This window comes from Patiria miniata, unplaced genomic scaffold (assembly GCF_015706575.1).
Source record: "Patiria miniata isolate m_02_andy unplaced genomic scaffold, ASM1570657v1 HiC_scaffold_11, whole genome shotgun sequence".
NCBI classification, from domain to species: Eukaryota; Metazoa; Echinodermata; class Asteroidea; order Valvatida; family Asterinidae; genus Patiria; species Patiria miniata.
The window spans coordinates 7,580,810-7,602,731 of record NW_024037049.1 but is presented as its reverse complement, the minus strand read 5'-3'; the positions used below and the strand labels follow the sequence as shown (position 1 = coordinate 7,602,731).

At 39.6% G+C, this 21,922-nt stretch overlaps 1 protein-coding gene across 1 annotated transcript in view; it reads left to right on the top strand.

Moving 5' to 3' along the window:
- The first annotated feature begins 3,165 nt into the window (after positions 1 to 3,165).
- The window catches only part of LOC119743470 (cytoplasmic dynein 2 light intermediate chain 1-like), a 54,070-nt gene continuing 35,313 nt past the window's right edge, over positions 3,166 to 21,922 (top strand). Inside the window, exons 1-4 of the mRNA XM_038219884.1 lie at positions 3,166 to 3,279; positions 9,892 to 10,075; positions 13,770 to 13,838; positions 14,642 to 14,719. Of these exons, the coding sequence (XP_038075812.1) occupies positions 9,905 to 10,075; positions 13,770 to 13,838; positions 14,642 to 14,719 (318 nt within the window). The 5' untranslated portion in view covers positions 3,166 to 3,279; positions 9,892 to 9,904. The remainder of the gene's footprint in view (positions 3,280 to 9,891; positions 10,076 to 13,769; positions 13,839 to 14,641; positions 14,720 to 21,922) is intronic.

Here is a 21,922-nt window from a genome sequence, read left to right as displayed (position 1 = left end):
GTACTGTTATTGGTTCGTGCAGGTAAGTAGTGAGTTTAGCTGTTGTAGGTTGCAATGCCTCGTGTGCAAAGAACTTTCCCAATGACGATGCAGGAATTATTGACACAGCAGCCCTAGTATCAACAGTCATCACAAGTTGCACATATCGGCCAAGGATCACGGAGCAATTGACACTATCAGCATGTGAAATGTGCTGAATGGTCAAGATGTTGAAGTCTTGATAGTCTGGATGAAGTGCTACAGGATTATCACTGGTGAATACTCCATGAACCGAATTGCGTGTAGGTGGAAATCGCTGTCCAGACCAGCAAACACGTGTCTATATATAATGCCCTATTTTTCCCAATAGCGTACTTGGCTTTGCAGTAAGGACCATTTGCTTCGTGTGATTTGTTCCCCAAAGCGTTAGCAAATCTGTGAATGCAGCTGTGCTGGTCTAGATTCTTGCAGAGGCTGGTCGTGGTTTGCAATTTTGCTGTAGGGTGTTAGGTGTGTAACTGCATGTACGTCTGCCTCTGGAGTATGGCTCCTGGAAACTGTGAACGTCTGCGAAATTTGTATCTTTCTGCAACCACTTTCAGTTTGGGTTGGAAATGTCTGTCAAGCACCCAGAGAGTAAAATCATATTCATCATCCTTTTCCCCTGCATTCTCTTGTGGAAGCGTATGGAATGTGCGCTGACCTTCCAGTGCCAAGGTAGTGCAGTAGCAAAGCATGTTTACGTAAGGCAGGATATGTATTTGCAGCTGATGCAACAGTGCACGTTTCAAACATACCTCGCCACTGAGTCCATGGAACTGGGGGAGTTCCGGAGTTATGAGAAGAATAGAGGCAATGGAATTGATGCCATGGCTAGTGAGAAACCTCAGTATGATCTATATAATCCTCCATCGTCGCCAGTTAATGTTAGGTCCAAGGTGTATAAATGGGTTACAAATCCAGTACTGAGAGAGAACAATTCAGATTCGAGGGTAACACTTTATTCATACAATTCCAACATGGCGCTGCCCTCTCTTTTCAACTCTGAGGGCGCTATGCAAATACAAAAAAAGTGTGAACACAACATGAGGTCAGCCACAGGAAGATCTTCAATCATAAATATACCACACCTGGAAAGGGCTGCTTTGCCTTTTAAGGAGAACCACTTGACGTTCTGGGCGATATATAAATTTGGCTAGGATGTGGCAGGTCTTGCCTTGCACTGGACGTCCACAGCGGTGTGCATTTTCTATTTCTGGTTCCATGTCACACTTCTTCTTCAGGATTTGATGAACATGTATCCTCTCTGAATTAAACCAATATTTACTTTGCACTTTATAACTGATGATGCCATCAAATGGGAATTAAGGTGTTCTTAGAAGGTTTTAAAGGGAATGCACATCATTGGCTTTTGCTGTAATTTTCGGAAATGAACTATTTGAGGGGTTAGTATAATAGATCAAATAATGTTACACTGACATTTTTGAAGTTTTGTGTTCGAAAAGTTGGAAAAACCAAGAAAAACAAAAATGTTCAAGTAGTCTGGTTCCCTGACTCCACAAAAGATAAAAAGGATCAATTTATAGATGATGGAAAATTGTACGGCAAGGGAACCAGTCTTAAACTGGCCTGCACCCGTTCATGAACATGTAACCAATAGCAAACAAAATTTGGACTGAAAAATGGTAAATTTGGAGCAGTGGTTGAAAAATAGTTAGGTTTTTCCAATGCTGGTCGGCCGACCACCGTTGGAAATGTATACAAAAATACCATTTTCTCGAAAATGACTTCACACCAGGTGCCATAATTTTACAAGATGCTTGAGACTGTCATTTACCAACATCCTAGTAAGGTATTTCATAAAAACTTGGTAGTTTTATTTTTCGATGTTTGCAAATGTTGTATATTCCCTTTAAACACTATGTTTAAGATTTATTGGAGTCTATGGAATGCTGATAATTACCCGAGGCGAAGCCGAGGGTATGTCCCTCTACAACTCCTTACTTTATAAGGAGACTGGCAAGAGCATCGCACGTACTGTGCGATATCGCGCAAAATGCAGCTGCGCTGGTGAAGTGTAAATTTTGGACAATGACTGGCCATGTGACGGCTCTCTACCAATGGGAATGGGTAAACTGCCTTAGGTATTTATGAATTTCAGATTAAAAGAAATTGTTTCACTGGAGGGGTATCGTCATTGCCTACGGCGTCTGTCCGTCTAGTAGTTTGTCCGTTCTGAAAATACCCCCTTGTGGGGTGATGTTCCTTTCAGGACACATCACCCCACTATTTTCACAATAGAAAAACAACACCCCAGAAGAGAATCTTTAGAAAAAGGGATAATGGGAACACAATGCTATCACCCCACAATTCCGTCTGGCTAGACCATTCGTCCATCCATCCTTCCCGGCAGCTTAGTTTTCAGATGACAACTTGAGTTAGAAATGTTGTTTGGGATTATAACTTTAGAAGGGGATTGCCCTTGGATACAGGCAAGTTAGGATTGGTTTTGTGGTCAAAGGTCAAGGTCACATTCACAACTTTAAAAAGTGGACAATGACTTAAAAAATTTGCGAGCCTGAACTCTGCGCTTAACTCAGAAGTATGCAAGTTGGTGTGGTTTAAGTGTCAAAAGGTCAAAGGTCAAGGTCACAATGGTGAGTTTAAGATGAATGGTTGTCGGATGATAACTTAGTTAGAAATGTGATTTGGGTTTAACTTTAGAAGGGGATTGCCCTTGGATACAGGCAAGTTAGGATTGGTTTTGTGGTCAAAGGTCAAGGTCACATTCACAACTTTAAAAAGTGGACAATGACTTAAAAAATTTGCGAGCCTGAACTCTGCGCTTAACAAATGTACTTGTAGATCTCTAGTTGTTCATATTGAATTGAGGAATTGATCTTATCTACTGTTTTAAAGTGGCTATTGTGGAAACACCACATTCTATTTTGGTTGCTCTTAAACAATATTTTCAAAATTTATAAGAGTGTGCTTGCATACGCACCTTTGAAAATCATCTGAAGTGATTGTAATTTTCTTCCAAAAATACAATTTTACACAACGATTTTGCACAATATTTTGCACATGCCCTATCTCCACTTTCAGAATTTTTTTTTCTCTAGTAAATCAGTATCTTTTTTCCCCAGATATTTAAGAATGTTCCTACATGCCTTCAATCTGTGTTACATTTTGTTTCCACTTATGATTACAGACAAAGGATGTTGCACATATTTGGGAACTTGGAGGTGGTACATTTCTGTCTGAGCTCGTAGAGGTACCCATAAAAGAAGACAATATTCTGTGAGTATAATTTATTTAACCCCCTCACAGGGGCGTAGCACAGTCTTTTTTTATTGGGGGGGGGGTTAAAATCTTTTGAAAAGGGCATTTGCACATCCGTGCTGAAATAGTAGGCCAGCCAAATGTGGAAAAGTACCCTGGAGAATAATTTCACTTTATTTTTTGGTAATAGCTGGCATCCATGCTAGATCCTTTCTTTGAACCATAACAAACAACATGTTGGTGGATGCCACCATTAATTTTGACCCTAAATACATTGTATACCTAATTTGCATAAATCTTTAATACCTGCCGTGTAGTATATTTTTGCCCTTATTTGGGAATATCTTTTATTTTTTTATTTTTTTGAAAATTTTATTTTGGTGATTCTACTTCACATCCTTACTTCAACAACATTTTCTAACGCATATAAGCGACTGAATAACTATTAGTATATAGTAACAATCCAAAATGGCTCCTATTATACCCCAAAGTTGGGCGCATTTTACTTTGTCTCCATATATCTTCAAGAAGTCTTGCCAAACATCAGTATTGATGAGCTTCAAATTCACCTAGTTGCTTACTGGCACAGTAACCCTATTAAAACCTTACAGAAATTCATGTGACGATGATAACATTGTGACATTTAGCCCAGCAAACAAAAACGGGAAAACAAGGTGTCTGTTAATTAGCCTAATTAGTGAAGGGTTGCCTAACGTGAGAGACTTGAAACAGTTCAAGGACATTCTCTAAATGATTAGAAAGAAAATTAACGGGAAAGAAAATATTTTGACACTGACATAATTATTACAAACATGTTTTTGGGGGTTTTTTTTTTTGGGGGGGGTGTTTCTTGAACTTATTCAGGTATCCCACGTTAGGCGACCCTTCTCCTAATTTAAGCCCAGTTTACGAACAGCAAGCTCATTTTCCCCCGTTTTTGTTTGCTGAGCTTAATACCACATTGTTATCGTGTTCACATGATTTCCCATAAGGGTTTTAATAGGAACACCAAATCATTTGGGCACACCAAATCATTAAATCATTTTGTTTACGGTCCAATAGACAATCAAAACTGGGAACAGCTCTGTGGTTGTTCACAACCACAACCTCCAGTTTATTTTTAAGTCATTGCCCTTAGCATTTGAACACGTTTTTTTTGTGTTACCGGCACTAAAATTAATCCGATTTGCCTTTATACTTGGCACACACTTAGACTTGGTATGTACCTAAACCGGGATGTGTTAGAGATGAACATTTACGTGACGTCATGATGAAATCATCACGTGACATGTGATTTCATATTAAAAACTGCATATTTTGAAGGACAATGTATACAGAACTACCAGTCTGATTGGGTTGAAATTTGGTATCTAGACCAGGATGAAACTTTAAGTGACGTCACAGTGACCTCATCAAAAGTACATTAAAAGTACATATTTTGAAGGCCTATATCTATAGGACAACATGTCTGATTGGGTTGAAAGTTGGTATGTACCTAGATTGGGATGTGTTATAAATGAAAATTGAAATGAGCTCATGATGACGTTATTTAGTGATATGGGACAGCATATTAAATGTGTATATTTTGAAGGCCAATATCTACAGAACTGTATTGGTCCTGATCACTCTACCACACGTCATATCAGTCTTACCTGACATATAAACATACAATAAAATTGCAGAAACAGCCGTATGTTAGTACACAAACATAATTGGCTGTTTCGGCACTTTTGCCGAATCAGCCTTTGTTTTCGTTAAGATTTTTTTTTCTTTTTTTTTTTTCCTTCTTTTTCAGCCATTCCCCATAGCATTTGTACACGTTTTTACAGTGGAAGGCACTTTGGGCAATAAAATCAATCCGATTGACTTTATACTCGGCACACACTTAGACCAGCATCTGAAGATGTGCCCCGAAGATTGACGTCATGGTGACGTCATCGAATGATTTATTATAGAATTTTGAATATTTAATTTTTCCCATATACTTTGTACACAGAAATACAAAAAAAAATGTCGATTTTCTATGGGCATTTTTGACTCTTTGCCAGTAATTCATTTGCACCAATCTTTGTCCAAGCAAAGACCCTAATTCAAACAACATTGTGTAATGATGACGTCATGATGACGTCATCCGGTGTGTATTTATAGGCAATTAAATTGTGACACTTTTAATATTTAAAAATGCAAAAGAAATCAATCGTACGCGTCCGCAGCATTCTGTTACCAGCAAGTGGTAGAGTAGGTTGAGGTCTTTCAGTATTTCATTCAGTGTGCGTGCAATCACGTGACCCTTGCTTCCGGTCGAAAAATGTATTTTGAATAGATGTCTGTTGCGAAGTTTGTTGGAATCGCCTAAATATTGGTGTATATGATGACCTTGATCCACTTAAGACGTGTGCGAAGTTTTAGGCGAATGACGTCATCAGACCGGAAGTTATAATAAAAAGACCCTTTTTCATTTGAAAATTCCTGAAAAATCAACCATGGCAGTTTTTATGTTACCGGTAGTTTTTACTTTAATTGTCGATTTAAGGGTAGGTCTAAAACATTTGAAAGCTTCGAGGCAATAAGCGAACTCGGACATGCCCTGCGCACGCTTAAAACTTCAGGTTGACAATACCTCTGCTCTAAAACATGCACAGAACGTCTATATGTACATACACGTACGTTACGCACATACATCGTATGTCAGTCAGCCTGCAGAGCACGTGTTGCCGAGGTCAAATCCTGTCCACATCACAGTGACCGTTTTAGCCGATTTTCGGCTAACTTTGACAGATTTTATGTTCATACATGCGCATAGTCAGGGACGTATAATAAAAAATCATAATGCCAAAAAGCCCTATGCTACGTATTTAAAGGTGCAGTTTTTCTGCAGTGGGATTTTCCGCAAGTCTTTTCCTATACAACACTGATATCTTACTGAGTAGTTCTGAACTTCAGCCGAGAATTACTATAAGAAGGAATGAGAAATCGTGTTTTTTTTCGCGCTGTCATTCGATTGAACATATTCCTAAGGGTCAGAATATCAAGTAATATTTCATAAAAATGTTTCAGTTCAAAGACAAATTACAAATTTAAAGGTGCAATTTTTCTGCAGTGGGATTTTTTTTTAGCCCGTTAACTTTGTACATGTGTTAGCCCATTGACTTTGTACACGTTTTCAAGCCACCATTTCTATAACTTGGCGATCTGGAATCGTCATCAATGTTACAGCCAAGGAAGACCCTCATACAAAAATTATGCCAAGACTATGACGTCATGATGACGTCATCACCTAATTTTTTTTAAATTTATTTTTGAAAATTTACGTGCATATTATGAAGTCCTATATCTACAGAACTGTAAGTCTGATTGGGTTGAAACTTGGTATGTGTTATAGGTAAAAAAAATTAGGTGACGCCATGATGATGTCATCCAGAGATTTTATATGACTATTTGAAGTTTTTGACCTTTTAGCCATATCTCATGAACGTAACATGCAAAATTCAGAATTCTTTGTGTATTTGGTCTGTTAGGTAAAAGGTATTTGCACAAAATTTGAAAAAAAATATCTGACATCATTATGACGTCATAAAAATGCGATTTTTCAAAATACAAATAAGGAAAGGTCTGACTGTCATGAAACTTAGCGGGTAGGTAAATAATGGTACTAGTATACAAAGTTTAAAGTGACGTCACGATGACATCATCATTTGGTTTTTATAATTTTTAGATATTTATAATTTTATTCTGCTTTCACAAATTGCACATCTCACGAACAGAAATGCTAAAGTCAATTTTCTTAATTATATTAATCGGATTTAAGGTCAAAGCTATATGACAAATTCAAATGACGCAACAACTGCATGTAAGTTTGACTGCAAAAATTGAAGAAAAAAAACGATAAAAAGGCTTAGAAATTGACCACAAGCGTGTGGCATGTGGAGAAAATTAAACTTTTTCCAAATACGGTGGGTAATACTGCCAAAACATACCCTTCCAGTGCATGCTTTAGACACATGTGATTGCATTGGTTTTAAATACTGATCTTTGGCATTTCGCCTTTTGTTGACTTCCGCCAATGCCATCTTAGATTGCTCTCAGTTTCCTTTATTTTGTAAACACCCCTATACACTTATAATTGAGCACATTAATACGAACTAAGCCCGCATCGCCGGCTTTGAGGGGTAATGAATAAAATAAATCACTACAAGAAAACTCTTTACAATTTATGACTGGGGAGAAACATTGAATGAAGACCTGCTACAATTGGAGTTTTACGTATTAAACATTAAATGGCCATTATTCTATTATATGGTCTGTCTGCAGCACAATACTATCCAATTTGGTTGTAGCTTGGTATGAACCTAAGCCGCCATGTCGTATACATAAATCCAACTGACGTCATGATGACGTCTTGACATGACATCTCACTCACATTAAAGCTGCATTTTCTACAGCCTATAGGCCTAAATCTACATTTGCATTTTCTTTTTACTACACCTGCATTACCTATCAGTCTGTAACATAATGCCGAAACAGCCCTATGTTTGTCCACAAACATATATCTAGTTCTTTTTTTTCTTCTTTTTCAGCCATTCCCCATACCATTTGTACACGTTTTTACAGTGGAAGGCACTTTGGGCACTAAAATCAATCCGATTGACTTTATACTCGGCACACACTTAGACCAGCATCTGAAGATGTGCCCCGAAGATTGACGTCATGGTGACGTCATCGACTAATTTATTATAGAATTTTGAATATTTAATTTTTCCCATATACTTTGTACACAGAAATTAAAAAAAATTGTCGATTTTCAAAGGGCATTTTTGACTCATTGCCAGTAATTCATTTGCACCAATCTTTGTCCAAGCAAAGACCCTAATTCAAACAACTTTGTGTAATGATGACGTCATGATGACGTCATCCGGTGTGTAGTTATAGGCAATTAAATTGTGACACTTTTAATATTTAAAAATGTATAAGAAATCAACCGTACGCGTCCGCAGCATTCTGTTACCGGCAAGTGGTAGAGTAGGTTGAGGTCTTTCAGTATTTCATTCAGTGTGCGTGAAATCACGTGACCCTTGCTTCCGGTCGAAAAAGGCCAAAACCGGAAGTGGCTTATTATTTGAAAATGGTAATAGATAATGAACTTGCTTTTAACGGTGTTAGTCTCTTGGCTAAAAGTATTCTTCAAATCATTTACCAATGACGTCATGCAATCTTCGAGCGCCCTCTAGCGACAGGTTGAACATTTGCAAAAATGTATTTTGAATAGGCGAAGTTTGTCGGAATCGCCTAAATATTGGTGTATATAATGACCTTGACCCACTTAAGACGTGTGCGAAGTTTTAGGCGAATGACGTCATCAGACCGGAAGTTATAATAAAAAGACCCTTTTTCATTTGAAAATTCCTGAAAAATCAACCATGGCAGTTTTTATGTTAGTTTTTACTTTAATTGTCGATTTAAGGGTAGGTCTAAAAGATTTCAAAGCTTCGAGGCAATAAGCGAACTCGGACATGCACTGCGCACGCTTAAAACTTCAGGCTGACAATACCTCTGCTCTAAAACATGCACAGAACGTCTATATGTACATGTACATACACGTACGTTACGCACATACATCGTATGTCAGTCAGCCTGCAGAGCACGTGTTGCCGAGGTCAAATCCTGTCCACATCACAGTGACCGTTTTAGCCGATTTTCGGCTAACTTTGACAGATTTTATGTTCATGCGTGGGCATAGTCAGGGACGTATAATAGCAAATCATAATGCCGAAAAGCCCTATGCTACGTATTTAAAGGTGCAGTTTTTCTGCAGTGGGATTTTTCTATACATCACTGATATCTTACTGAGTAGTTCTGAACTTCAGCCGAGAATTACTATGAGAAGGAAAGAGAAATCGTGTTTTTGTCGCGCTGTCATTCGATTGAACATATTCTAAATTGACCACAAGCGTGTGGCATGATGTGGAGAAAATTAAACTTTTTCCAAATACGGTGGGTAATACTGCCAAAACATCCCCCTTCCAGTGCATGCTTTAGACACATGTGATTGCATTGGTTTTAAATACTGATCTTTGGCAAATCGCCTTTTGTTGACTTCCGCCAATGCCATCTTAGATTGCTCTCAGTTTCCTTTATTTTGTAAACACCCCTATACACTTATAATTGAGCACATTAATATGAACTAAGCCCGCATCGCCGGTTTCGAGGGGTAATGAATAAAATAAATCACTACAAGGAAACTCTTTACTATTTATGACTGGGGAGAAACCTTGAATGAAGACCTGCTACAATTGGAGTTTTACGTATTAAACATTAAATGGCCATTATTCTATTATATGGTCTGTTTGCAGCACAATACTATCCAATTTGGTTGTAGCTTGGTATGAACCTAAGCCGCCATGTCGTATACATAAATCCAACTGACGTCATGATGACGTCTTGACATGACATCTCACTCACATTAAAGCTGCATTTTCTACAGCCTATAGGCCTAAATCTACATTTGCATTTTCTTTTTACTACACCTGCATTACCTATCAGTCTGTAACATAATGCCGAAACAGCCCTATGTTTGTCCACAAACATATGTCTAGTTAAATCTTGTTTGTGTTTTTTGTTTCTTTCTGTCAGCTCTTCATCAATTATGCTGGTTCTAGATCTCTCTCATCCTCATGAACTGTGGGTAACCATGGAGGTTCTTCTTAAAGCTGCACGTAAAAGAATTGAAAACGTCATGACTAAACTGTTAACCGCTTGTCCAGACGTTCAAGAAGAAATCATGACTAGATCAAGGGAACGATTTGGGGATCATCCTGTAAGTATATTATGTACAATGTATCAGGTCTAGTATTATGTTTAATTTTTCTTTTAACCCTTTCGTGTGCTGACAGGTTGTTAATAACCAGTTTAACAGTCTTCCACAAAAATGATTTAATGACAAAGAAATGGTGCACATCATAAGACAATAGTTCTTTCATAATCAGAAAGTGGACTCTTAAGGGTGCTGTTTCAACTTCCTTTTTGTAAGGGTCACCATTTTCAAAATTTACGTAAACAATGTTCCAAGTTCTGAATGTAAAATGCTCAAGTGTCAGGATTTTGTTTCAAAGTTACATGAGAAATGACTTCACTTTTTCATGCAGGAAAAGCCCCCAGAATGTAGTTCCATTACTGAACACACCTTACCAATGTTTACCTACATTTGTATATAAGCAGACAAGCGCACGAACCTCGCTGAATAAAAAGGCGCCCATGCCACACCCTCTGCTCCCACCGCATGTCCATCATAAAGCTTGTAGACCAGTAAATAAACTGCCATAGACTCCAATGATAAATGCCCCCAGGCCACTTCAAAAATTCAGGAAAAATACTCTCCAAGGTATTTGAGACACACATTAAATTAAAGCCATTTGATTTAAAGCTAATTAAAACGATGACTACACTCCATTGCAAAATAAAGCACTGTTAGGGTTCCAATTTCATCCAAATTGCACAGAACTACAAGCTCACAGCCCTGTGCACGGCTTCCACCCATATTTTTTACAAACCCTCAAGTTCATGGTCCACAATATGCTCAAATAACGAAGAATTTGAGGGCATGCAAATCGTGATTTGGCCAGTGTAGGCGATTTTGGACCGATTTACTGGCCTGCAACCATAAGGCCCTGTACTACAATTTAGGCTTGTCCTAGTTTTATTTTACCCGACGTGTAGCGTGCACATCGTGTGAATTTAACACATGAAAGCCGTATTTCACTGTGCTGACAACATCGGCATATGTCGCCTAAATGAAAAAGAAAGCTGTCAAGCTCAACCCGCACATCTTCGATAGCCACGAGAGCACATACAAGCAACAGAGTGAGAGGTTGTTTCAAGATCAAAATTGCTTGCGAGACGGCCGGGACTTGGCGTTGAACACCACTGGGTCAGTCCGTAATTCGACCAGCTCAGCACGGTCACCACCAAGCTCACCAGTCATCACGTTTTAGGCAACGCTAAATGGTCATCACGTCACAGGCACGATCGAGGTTCCCGGATGAGATACAGAATTTTCTTCACATATTTCCTGATACACCCAGTTGAATTTTATACAGTGTTCCCGGTGGACTTTTCACACACCAATATATGTGCCGTACTATGGGAATTCTTTGCAGTCTATCGTGAAGTACTTTTCTCTGGAGGATACCAGTCTCATTCTTTGCATGCAGCGCTCAAATGTGTCACACTTGCGGTCCTGCTCGGTAGGCACCGTCGATATCGTATTTTGGCCAATACCGCTATATCGTTTTTTTTATATCGATATTATTGATATATTGATATTTTATTCATTTTAATTTTCAAGGTATTATAACAGGCGTGAATTGCATGGGATCTAGTCTTTCGTTCGCTTAAAAAAAATAGCTGACACCGAATCTGCGTGGGGACGTATTCGCTCGTACCTACCGCCCTGCAAACAGGATGCTGGGATACTCTGATGAATTCACGATCTGATTGGTTGGATTTTGCATGACCAGTGACCTGCGCGTCATCAAGGTCATGACTCTGCAAGGTTTGAAACGGTCGTTAAGACTGATTCATTACTCTTGTATTCCAGTTTAGAGATGCTTTTTTCTCGTTGAAAAGCGAAATAATGTAGGAAATTCTGTAAAATATATCTGTGTTGTAAATTTACAATTCCCGTCACTCGCTCAGGCTTCGTTTCGAATCACGAACGGTCGGATTGCATTATGCGACGCTCAAAATTTTGTCCACATGGTCCGCAAGGAAACAGAAATCATATCTGGTTTGGAATGTGCGCAATTCTATGGGAAGTTTTAGGATAGTATTTGCGTACTTTGTCTAACTGCGCGGTCTTGAACAGCTGCAGCCAGATGCTTTATACAGAGGTCATGGGCCTTTTCCTTCACAAGATTCTGTGAAGCACATCAGATTATCCCAGCGTCCTGTTTGCAGGGCGGGGGGTACGAACGAACACCGCTGTTTCGGCCAGTGTGTAAAGCGACATGAAGTTGTGCGCATGTGCCAGTTTTACATCCAGGTCAATTAAAATGCATAATTCATGAGGGGTGACCTGCGACAGAGGGACGATCTAAAACCTAAAATTATCGATAATAATTGACATTAAGGGCTTTTTAATTTTCATGAGTTTGTTCATAAGAATATCTGTGATGTAATAAACCCCAAAAACCAAAGAAATGCATATACATGTAAGCTTAAAATTTAAACTCAAATACAGATGCTCCGTTTCAGTGATCATTGAGAAAAGGATAATTTTCATGACAAATTTGACTGTGAAGATGAATTTTGCCAAACGTAAAAAATGGTTTGCATAAATAATCAGGTTGTGATCTCTCTGAATCATGCATTTTCGTAAGAGCAAACCCAGCAAGTGATAAAAAAAAATGTGTTTGAATATAATTTTTTTTTCAATCTTGAATGGAGTTTTCCTCAACGCGACATTTGCGGTCTAGTATGGTACCCGCGTAATTGAGTCTCATATATTGTTTAAGGACACGTTCGGGGATACACGGTTCTAGATTTCGGACCCGATGGGAAAAATCTTGGGGCCCAATACTGTTTTACATTTTAATTTTGCCGCGTATTGGGCCCGAGATTTCCCCTCGGGTCCGAAATCTGGAACCGTGTATCCCCGAACGTGGTACATGGGTTCGAAGTCTGACTGTGGGAACATGGTGCTTGTGCTCTTGAGCAAGGCACTTTACCATTATTGCTTCGTCCTTCAGATGGGACGTAAAGCCGTAGATCCCTTGTGTTGTATAATGCACGTTAAAGAAGCCAGTAACACTTATTGCTGAGAGAAGGGGTTTGCCCCGATGTTTCTGGCAGTGGCTGCAATATACGCCACAGACATACCGGTAATCGATGAAGTCACCAGTCGCGATAATAGGGAGTCTGACTACAGGATCAGACTCTGTGTTGCTCTTTATGCTGCCTATGCATGCAACCATTAAAGTTATGTACCGCCCTCTTCTGGCGAGAATGAAGGTCGTAATGTACATTGTACATGCTGTGCATGATGTTTTAAAGCTGTGGCTTGGTCAACCAAATTTTAAGTGTGCTGCAGGTGGCATGTTCAATTTTGCTTATTGCCACGAAACATTGGAAGGTTTTAAACCTACCCTTAGATTGTGACTTACAGCAATTTACAATTATAACTTGCAGTGTTGATTTTTCAGGAATTTTCAATATCACGTCCCTGACTATGTATGTGCAACGTTTCAACCCAATCGAACCTATGGTTCTGTAGATACCAGTATATTATTAAAATATGCACCCTTATCACCTGTACAATATCTATGGGATTTTGAGGGAACAAAAAGAAGGAAAAGAAAGAAAACATCTTAATGAAACATGAGCTTCTTTGGCTGATGACCAAAGCAGCTAATGAAGCAATTAATGTGGAACAGCAAGAAGTATATTCTACACCAATCCACTTGCATATTTCTATATATTGAAATGTGTGGTTTTCTTTTCTTCTATATTAACAGGACCTGGAGATGATTGATCCATTTCTGTTACCTTTAGTCATTGTGGGCATGAAGTATGATGTTTTCCAGGCAAGTTATAATATCTTGTGTACTTTAGGCCAAAAAAAAAAGTCTCCGGTTTCTGGTATGCGCGCGCGTCGCCGTAGCCATGCGCGTCGGCAAAATGAAAAAGGTTTTTTTTTCAATACAAGATGATGTCTCAAAACCGCCAAACTCACTGGTTTGACTGGAATCCTGCTGCTGCACAATTTTAACGTGTTTTTAGATGGGGTTATGATCGAGAATAAGCTTTTTGTGGCCTCTCTGGACTCCCATATATTTGCACTAAGTTTAGTCGGGCACCATTTGCAGTCATCAGCCGACATTTGAAGCAAAAAAAAAAAAAACAGGTAAAAAAAAAAAAAAAGCCGCGTCGCTGCACCACTTTTGGGGCAAGCTCCATACCAGAAACCGGAGACTTTTTTTTTTGGCCTTGGTGTTGTTGAATTTAGGTTGAATTTTTTTTTGTTTTATTAGGTTTTTAGGAAAACAATTTACAATTGGTATGTATATTTGGTAGGGAATATTTGGTTGTTTCCACTTGATTATTCTCTGTGTCTCATTCTAAATGGCACATTGAGTGAAACTCAAATCTCAAGAAACAGCAATAGTGAGGATAATATGGACCTGTAAGGAAATTAGAAATGGTTATGTGAAAAATGTTTTTAACATTTCATCATTTATTACTCATGTGGGGGCAGAATCAATTGACATGTACATCTGAGGTTACCATTCGGTCAAAATAAGCTGAATTTTAATGCAAATGAAAGGTAAAAATGAATGTACCAACCCTAATATCCGTTCAGTGAATTGTATTTTCTGATGGGTTTCAGGATTTTGACTCGGAGAAACGGAAGATAATCGGTAGAACATTAAGATTTGTTGCACACCATTATGGAGCTTCTTTACAGGTAAGAAAAGAAGTAATCACATATTCAGATTGACTTTCACTTAGAATCCATAACAAAGTAAATTTAAATTAATGCATAAAAGTGAAACAATATCAATCATCAATCAATCATCTCCAGACATAAGTCTGTTCGATAAAAAGAACATAGGACTTTTCCACATTTTATTTTAAAATGTTTGTGCTTAGTCTGTCCATGTGCAGTCAAGTTAATGTTCAATTTCATGTACGAACAAAGCTCCATGATTCATAGGCTGTTTTTGCATACACGAGTATGAATTGTAAATTTGTGGTGAGTCCATAATATGATCAAGCCCTAAAATGAGACTAGTCATCTCCACACATTCAATGTCGAATAATATGTCTGAGTGAAGCTTCAATAAATATGAGTAATTGCAATGTCTTCAAACCACCTTTTCCATCCAAAACGAATGAGATTTCTTAATATAGTGAGCAACTACATGATAGTGGGAGTCATTACACCTCTTTACGCCAAAACAATAGTTAATTTCTTTAAGGGGTCGAAAATGCAATGTTGCAATACCTTAAATTAATATACTTCATAGCCACCCGGACTCACCCAAAGCATTTGCTAGGACTTTGTGCACTGACTTTTCCAGTGCATTTAACACCAGCGAACTTCATTATCTTGGTTCCAAAACTGTTGCAATGAATGTTTCCTCTATTCTGCAGTGGATTTGAATATTTGAATTTTTTTACCTTTTAGCCATATCTCAAGAATGCAAAATTCAAAATTCTTTTTGTATTCGGTTCGTTAGGTAATAAATAGGTAATTGCACAAAATTTTGAAAAATGTGTGACGTCATCATGACGTCATCAAAAATGTGATTTTTTAAAACACTTATAAGGCAAGGTCCGATCGTCATGAAACTTGGTGGGTAGGTAGATAATGGTACTAGTATGCAAAGTCCGAAGTGATGTCACGAAGATGTCATCGTTTGATTTTCTATGATTTTTTTAATACTTAAAATTTTATTCTGCTTCCAAAATTGCACACTTCCATTCATTGGGTTGAAACTCGATATGCGGGTAGACCGGGATCTGTTATAGGAACAAAATGAGATGACGTCATGATGACATCATGGTGCGATTTTCTATGATTTTTTGAATTTTTGGACTTTGCAGCCATACCTCACGAACGCAACATGCACAATACAAAATTCTTGTTGTATTTGGTTTGTTAAGTAACAAGTATTTGCACAAAATTTTGAAAAGTGTGTGACGTCATCATGACATCATCAAAAGCGTGATTTTTTAAAACGGGTATAAGGGAAGGTCCGATCGTCATGAAACTAGGTGGATAGCTGGATAATGGTACTACATGTTGTATACATGCAAAATCCGAAATGATGTCACCATGATGTCATCAGTTGAAATTCTAAGCATTTTGAACAACCTTTAACTGCATGAAGTACTCTAAAAAGTGACTGCAAAAGGACCAACAAAACATAAACATTTGTAAAATGCGAAAAACCCCTATGTTCTGTTTTCAAACAGACATACAGCTCTAGTTTTCATTCTTTTTCAGACTTCTGTCCATAGCATTTGTACACGTTAATCTTCAGATTCCCTGCACTGTGGGCACTTTAATGATTGCAATTGACTTTAAACTTGACGGAGACATCAATGAGCTGTGTGCCAAACATCGACGTCATCATGACATCATCATCATGTCATATGGGATGTCATGTAAAAGGTGCATTTTGCTAAGGCCTTTATCTCCAAAACTATAGGTCAGATTTGGTTAAAACATGGTACGTACTGTAATAGACTGAGCTGTCTTAGAGATGAAAATTGAAGTGGCGTCGTGATGACGTCATCACGTGTCATGTGATATGACATTACAGGGGCATCATTCAAAGGCCTTTATTTTCAGAACCATAGGTCCAACTGGGTTGAAAAAATACGTACTGAGACCGAGATGTGTTATAAATAAAAAATGAAGTGATGATGTCATCATCTATGTCATGTGACATCATATTACAGGTGCAGTTTGAAATGGCTGTAACTACAGATCTGTATGTAGATGTAGGTGTGTACCAGGATCAGGATGTGTTAAAGATAATAATTAAATTTATGTCATGATGACATCATCACATGACATGTGCAGTCGCATTAAAGATGCATTTTTCTAAAGCCCATATCTGCAGAAATATAGGTCAGATATGGTTATAACTTGGTATGTAGCTGGGGAGTGTAATAGATTAAAATTGAAGAGACATCCTCATGATGTCATCATGATATTATTACCTGTCATATGACATCGTATTTAAGGTCATATATATACAATGTATACACAAGGGCGGATCCAGGGGGGGGGCCAAAGGGGGCCATGCCCCCCCCCCCCCAAACCAAACCAATTTTTTATTTTTTTTGTATATGACATCGCAATAAAGGCAGGCAATGAGTACACCACCATCTTTTCCTCAAATAAACATTGGTTAAAGTGGTCAGAAATTGCCTCAGATCGCATTAAATACGCATTAGAAAAAAAAAAAAAACCAAAATAGCCCTGTGTTAGTCCACATGACAAACACGTGACATGTCTAGTTGCCGTTTCCGCATAGTTGCGGAAAATCCTTTGTTTTATTTTTTGGTTCTAATTTTTGTAATTTTTTTTGTTTTCATTTCTAACCCAAATCCCATAGTACATTTTTCATCCAGCAAACAAAGTCATATTCCCATAAAATTTAACTAAGATAAAGACCCCATTGTGAAGACGTGTCCTGAGGAGTGACGTCATTATGACATAATCAGGGGTCGTGTGACATCATCTAAAGGTGCATTTTAAAGTCATTTCTAGAGAACTACAAGTCTGATTGGGTTAAACAGTCGGTTAGAACTTGATTAGACACAATGGAAGAAAGAAACTTTAACTCACAGGATATGTACTTTGTTCCAATGCGCATGAATGTAAGTGACTTTACTAGCCTGCAGGAGAAAAAAATTGCAGATGCTGGGGGTCTGATCATTCAGAGATTGATTACCAATAATAAGCTTCCATGCTGCAAAGGTAATCATGTCAAAATATAAACTAGAGATGTATAGCAACTAAACCTTGCATTTTGCCACCTCATATGGTACAAGGCCCATGGACTCAATTTAACTTGTCACAAATCATTTAAGGCATAATTTGACTGTAATGATTTGTTCTCTAATTTCTATTTTTCTTTCCTTATCACTGCATTCCTCTTTTTGTTTAGTTGTTTTTGACTGCAAAACATCTTTTCCCATGAGATCTGTTATCTGGGAATCATCAGGAAGAACTCCGGTTCAGATTGGTCTTCCAGAGTCGCTTTGAACTAAATAGATTAGCAACAACTCAAGTCAACCCAAAGAGACTTGAGGTTTAAGACAGGCAAACTTAATACATGAGGATCGCATGCTAATAAAGGAAAACATGATCTTAGCAACATGCCACCATTGCCCCCATGATTTTGTGGCAATATGTTTTCGAACAGGACCACTGTATCTAAGATTGTTTTCGCTCTTCGCCGCACTGCCGAAAGTGAGGAAAACCTCCGGTATTTATAGGCAGTAGAAGTCTCGAGATTAAATAATGCATGAGCACTGATTTAGGAATTAACCAATAGTAATCTTCCATGTCGAAGGATCACATGACTAGTCACATGGTTTACTAAGAGTGCCTAGTGCAAGAGACTAGAAACGTGTGCATTTACATAAGGGAAAACATGGAGAGAGAAGTGTGCAAATACAGAGAGAGATGTGTGCAAACAGTGAGATCAGAGTGCAAAAGTGTTTACACAACATCTCAAGCAACCTTGATGAAGTGAGTGACAAGCTAAAAGGTTACTGTGTCACAGGTTATTTACATCACAGGATGTCTTACCGCGCCCCGTTACGCGACAACGCAAGGGTAACATTCCATTCCCTCGAGCTAAGTACGGGACTGGAAAACTGGACCGTGAACTCCCGTTAGTGTTCATGGGTAACACACGGGGGAGAGAAACACTCCGTGCCGCTGAGCAGTCTCTCGGAGAACGCCAAAGCACACATGCTATGGGGAAAGGAACTTAGCTCGCTGGGGCGAAGGGAGGTGTGGTCAGTCGCGCACATGTGCCTTGCTACATGAATAATGAATGCAGTAGCGCGCGTGGTATTGCATCATGCGCTGTGCTTGGTAAGAGACCCTGGGAATAAAAGTGCAAGTTGGCAATTTACGATAATTAGGTAAAATAAGGGAACAGCAAAAGACAACAATAAGATTGTGTACTTCATGGACAGAGGGCGCTAGATTTCCATAATCAAGCATTCTGGGTTCGTAACACTATTCCCCCTCAAGTTTTTACAATGTCCTCGTTGAAACCAAGAGGAAAACAGTAGTCAATACAGTTATTTGAAGTTGGCTCGTAGAAACTCCAGTTCATGAGTTCAGATCGAGGTAGAATAGTGAACACCAAAAAAACACGAATTACGCAGGGCACAGCATAATTCGTTGAGCAAAATCTAGAGTTCTTCTAGAGTTTGTGGTGACTGTCACTTTTTGATGTTTTGTATCTAATCTACTTGTAATAGAACTTAATTCTACAGAGACTAAAAACTACTAAAACAGTTGAGTCAATACAGTTATTTGAAGTTGGCTCGTAGAAACTCCTGTTCATGAGTTCAGATCGAAGTAGAATAGTGAACACCAAAAAAAACACGAATTACGCAGGGCACAGCATAATTCGTTGAGCAAAATCTAGAGTTCTAGAGTTCGTGGTGACTGTCACTTTTTTGATGTTTTGTATCTAATCTTACTTGTATAGAACTTAATTCTACAGAGACTAAAAACTACTAATTTGGAAAATACAAGAAGGAAAATAACATAAACAAAACAAGAGTACAACTGTTCGAGTTCTACGAGTGTCGGCGACAATGTCCTTGGCTAGACACACTGTGATCGCAAACACAGCTGTTGCGTCCGAATTTATGAATGGACGGTCATTGCAGTGTGTACTTCCGCATTCCTGACCTTAGCGGGGTCAACAGAAAACGGATTTGGGGGCTAGTCAAGATCTACGAATCTCGCTGGTGAACGCTTAGTGCGAGAACTTCGGCGGATAGGGGGAGTGTTCGTTGCAGTTTTTGTGGGAGGAGCGTTGACTGCAACAGGTAGTTCTGGGCTGTTGTTCTGGGCTGTCGAAGGAATGGACGGTGTCTCAAGCGGAGGACAGTTTAGGCGCAAAGTCTTTTGCAAGTCTGTCATTCATTTGGGAACATCATCGTTGTGGTACTGTTTCAGTCGGTCATGGTGGTCGATGGGGTGATTGGTCTAACCAATCAATTACAACTTTCAGTCCGGGGTCTGCTCGTTGCATTGCAGCAATTTCTTCTGATGTGTAACCGTTAACCCAAGATGAGTGATGTCCAGCACTGAAACCGGTGTTAGCGACCATGGGGGTACGATCACTTGAACCGTCACTTCTGTGGTCGTTTGGCTCGTCAGTAAGATTAGATAGTTCTGCACTTTGCGATCCGGCACTTGAACCGGATTCTGCATCTTTATTGGGGACACAAGGCGAGTCGCAGTTCTTTTCTGTTCTCACTGAGTCAGGAGAGATTTTAGCACGTTTTGGTCGTGTTGCCCGAATGGCGGCGGACGTGGGGTGTCCGGGAGTTTCTCCAATAGGGATGGCTAAACGACTATTGAACTGTCCATCGTCAAAGTCGCCGGTAAACACACTGCACGAGCGCCAAATGAGTTTACCTAAGCTGCACACAGGAACCAGTAGGAGGGTTACCATTGTTGCCATCAGCACGAGGACTGTCGCAAAGGATACGGGCTTGACCGTGTCGGAGATGACGTCACTGCACAGGGGGGGGGGGGGGGGGGACATCAGTCGGCTTGGTTGGAGGGGTTTGAACTTCAGCAGAGTCAGTTTTGATGGTTCGGGTTGATAGGGGGATTAGGTTGTCGACTCGGAAGGACACGGTCCGCCGTAGAGCACTATGGTCGGTGCGTACTCCCCGGTGACACGCCGGTTGACGACTGGGGTGTTCCTGGCGATGGCATAGAGGGCGTGCTTGCCTTAAGCAGTGACGCTGTCCGTTGTTCTGCCTCAACAGCACGCTTTTCTGCCTTCTTAAGTTCTCGTTTCAGAGTGTCCAGCTGGTCTGCTTCATCAGGCCGCAATGATAAGGAGCCGAATGACAGCTCAAGGTCATCTGCTTCTGCAGAGGCATTAAGCCTACGCGACTTACGAAAAAAATTTGGCATGGTGTATACAGGGGTATGGCACCACGAAGATAAAGTGTGTAACCTCGGTCGAGCTGTAATGGATGGCTGTGTCGAAGTTACTTAAGGTGTAACTTAGAGTTCAGAGTTCAAAGGTTTAAACAAAATCAGATAGACGATTTTTCATAAATCGGCAGAGTGTATAAGTCTGTATCCCACCGCTAGCCACCAGTGTTGTGTTCCCTAATAGCAGTTCATGAAACATTTATTAGAGTCAACAATAATTCAATAAGTTGGAGGGAAACAGAGCTTTGGGTTGACAGTCACACATGTCAATACACTGATTTATTCATCTCTTCACTTTACATAACTTTGTGTAGATTTCATCAACCTATAGGGTTTCTCCTTTTGGTAGTTTGGTAGCGTTATAGAGATAACAGGTTGGTGTCTACAAAGTCTATACATGTACTATGTACTATGGCAAAACCATGTCAACCAATACGAACCGAGTGGGCACCGGCACAGTACGGGTTATCGACGGTCAGACCGAAGGGGGAGCGGTTTGCTACGGTGACCGGGGAGGCAACGGCAACTGGACGGGGCCAGCAAGTGTACCAGGCCGCACTACAGTTGGAACCAAAGTGTGCATGTGGCGTATCGGGTATCCAAGGTCAACCAAGGCACTATGCACCAAGAATAGTGTTTATGACAAGACCGGGCTAGCATAGCTGAACTATGGGAGGAATGGCTACGGGGAGCCGGCTGGCCACAGCAGGAGCGGTCCGCTGTGGTGACGGGGATGAACTAGCTCTGGCTGGGCTAGAACACCAGACAACCACACAACATGTTCAAGCTAAGACTAGCAGTCCAATGGCCATTCGAAACCGCACAGCACCATTGGGACTAGTGTATTACTATTTCACCAGCTTCTACACACTCCTCGAGGGATCTAGGAGAAGGATGCTTCATAATAACACTAGTACTAGTGATTGCACTATTACTTCACCG